The sequence below is a fragment of the Solanum tuberosum genome, unplaced genomic scaffold, assembly GCF_000226075.1.
Source record: "Solanum tuberosum cultivar DM 1-3 516 R44 unplaced genomic scaffold, SolTub_3.0 scf00387, whole genome shotgun sequence".
NCBI classification, from domain to species: domain Eukaryota; kingdom Viridiplantae; phylum Streptophyta; class Magnoliopsida; order Solanales; family Solanaceae; genus Solanum; species Solanum tuberosum.
Window position 1 is genome coordinate 290008 of NW_006239312.1, and position 2600 is coordinate 292607.

The window sequence follows — 2600 nt, forward strand, 5'->3', positions numbered from 1 at the left end:
GGATGAAAGCTCACACGTCAGTTTAGGACCAAGACCTTTAATAACAATCTCTAAATTCTAGAACTAAGTACAATTGTAGGTTAAAGGTCACCGCCAAATCAGACTGACTCTTTAGTTCTTTTGGACATCAGTTTAGTGGAATCACGTCATGTGTGTTCTTACTCTTGGTAGGATACAGAACTCCCTCCTAGTTGAGATACATGTTGGACTCCATTTAGCTCAATTGAGTATGTCAGTTGTTGGTATCTCCCACAATCCACCTTTTAGATTATTGCATTGACCTTGCATTCAGTTATTTTAGTTTAAGTATGTACCAGTTGCATGTTTTACCATTTTGTATTGCATCAATTCATGTTCAGTTCAGCATCTCAAATTTATCATGTTTAATTATTAGAATTGTGATGCATGTCTCGCATACTCAGTACATTCAAAGTACTTACCATATACACGTTTACGCTATATTGTTTAATAATATAGGTTTACATGCTCGGTATCCAACTCGCGGTTAGTACTATTCCGTATCATTTTAGCAATAGAGTTTGGTGAGTCTTCATCTTTTAAGGATATTCTTTATATTTATTTCAGTTATTTAGTATTTCAATTTTCAGACAATTGAAGTTAGTTGGGAGTTGTCCCAACAACTCATCTTAGTAAAGACTTTCAAACAGTCAGATAATAGCTTCAACTTATGTTTTATTTAGATGTTCCGTTTAGTGCTTTAAATTTAATAAACTATTCAGATTCAGTTTTCACACACACGCGCGCACACACACACACACACACACACACACACATATATATATATATATATATATATATATGTATATATCAATGCATGCAAGGCCATAGGATAGCTTGAGATTAGTTGTAACCTTAAGCATCATGTTACGATTAGGAGATAATCTTGGATTGTTACATATCTTCTCAATAGAATGAACATATAATAATGTTGATACTACACATCAAAAAGTTTTTCAATTTTATCCTCCTTAGTTCAATCTCTAGAAAAATATAAGTTGGTTATTAACTTGATCTATAACCTTAATTAAGTGACTAATGAGCGTTTTTGAAGTTTCAACTATTCATCATATATCCTGATTCTTAAACTTGAAATTTGAGCATTCTCCATATTAAGAATCTTCCTTTGTGCAGATGTTAATTCCTGAAATGAAGAAACGTGCAATGTATCTGCAAATTCAAAAGTTAAATTAGTTAAAAATCTATCATCACATTACTTTCTTTGTATACATGCTCTATTGTATTATTGCCTCCTCTTCTCAATCTGTATACATGTTCCACTGTATCATTATCTCCTTTTCTCAATTTGTTCACGTTATTGACAATCGATACAATCTCTCAAGATATTTTTCAATTCTCATTCAATATCTTCTCCAGGTCAATGAATCAGGTTGTAGGATCATTTGCAATAAATAAGGATTTATATAATAGGTCGCTTCTTCTCTAATAACCATAGTCTCTGCCACTAAATCTAACTCACTAAATCCTTCTAACTTAATGAAAAATAAATAGTTTGAATTATTCACAAGAAATATGAATGTAATAGTGAAAATAACTTAAGATCAAGAGAAATACGAATCTTATCACCTAGTTTTGATTGTGCATCCTTTTCCGCGCTTGATTTGTACTGCGGTATACTAAAGAAATTCGTAAAATGCTTCTGGCTTAACCATCCTACGTACCACTTGCTGCAATTCTACCTTGAAAAAAGAATGATAATTTAGACACAACAACTAATTACACAAAATCTTACGATAATTTAAGAGGGGGAAATAATTTCCCTTCTTGGTGAATTTTTAATCAAATAATATAAACTTCACAATTTATAAAATAATAAAAAAATTAATATGATCAAGCAAATAAGAAAGTATTTCTTCATGATTTTTTTCCCCAACCATAATGTATTGTTTTTTTGTCCTCACTAACAAAGTGATCTCAAATTCAGAAAATTAATTGAAAAATATAGAGAGAGAAGAGGAACGTGTAATAAAGAAGAGAAGAACAGAAGCGAACAAGCAAAGCAAAACCATAACTTCTTCCAATTCCATTTTTTTGCTCAAGAATTCTCTTACCCTTTTGATTATTTTTCTCTCCAATCTAGATGTGTGTCAAATTTCAATTTTATTAAACTTTTTTTTGGTTTTTGGGTGTATATAAATCTTATTTTCCATCTTTTTGTGCACAAAAGGATGCTTCAATTCTTGCATTCTCCGCCTGGTATGGCACCAAGATTGGATTTTTAAGGTATTAGAGCAAGGATAGAGGAACTAGGGAAAACCCCAGAAAAGTTCTGGTGAGAAAAAATGATGGAAGGTACAAAATTATACTTCTACCTTATTTCTGTTACAGATCAAATATCAGATGTAATTCTGTGTGTTTTTCATCACTCTGTTGGAGATGGGTTTTAGAAATTTTTGGTTTTATGTGTTGTTTTAAGTCAGTTTCTGCATTGTTGTGAGTTTAACGATTCTGCTGCTTCTGTAGGTTTCATTTTTGTGATAATGGGGTTTAGATGTTATCTTTGTGTGATCAGGTGTTGTTGTTGTGTGTGTGTGGGGGGGGGGGGGGGCGAAGCACTCTCT

At 32.2% G+C, this 2600-nt stretch overlaps 1 protein-coding gene across 1 annotated transcript in view; it reads left to right on the top strand.

Annotated features, from left to right (window-relative positions):
* The first annotated feature begins 1926 nt into the window (after positions 1-1926).
* Positions 1927-2600, top strand: part of LOC102578174 (uncharacterized) — a 9480-nt gene continuing 8806 nt past the window's right edge. The window contains exon 1 of the mRNA XM_006362250.2: positions 1927-2331. Within this exon, the coding sequence (XP_006362312.1) occupies positions 2322-2331 (10 nt within the window). The 5' untranslated portion in view covers positions 1927-2321. The remainder of the gene's footprint in view (positions 2332-2600) is intronic.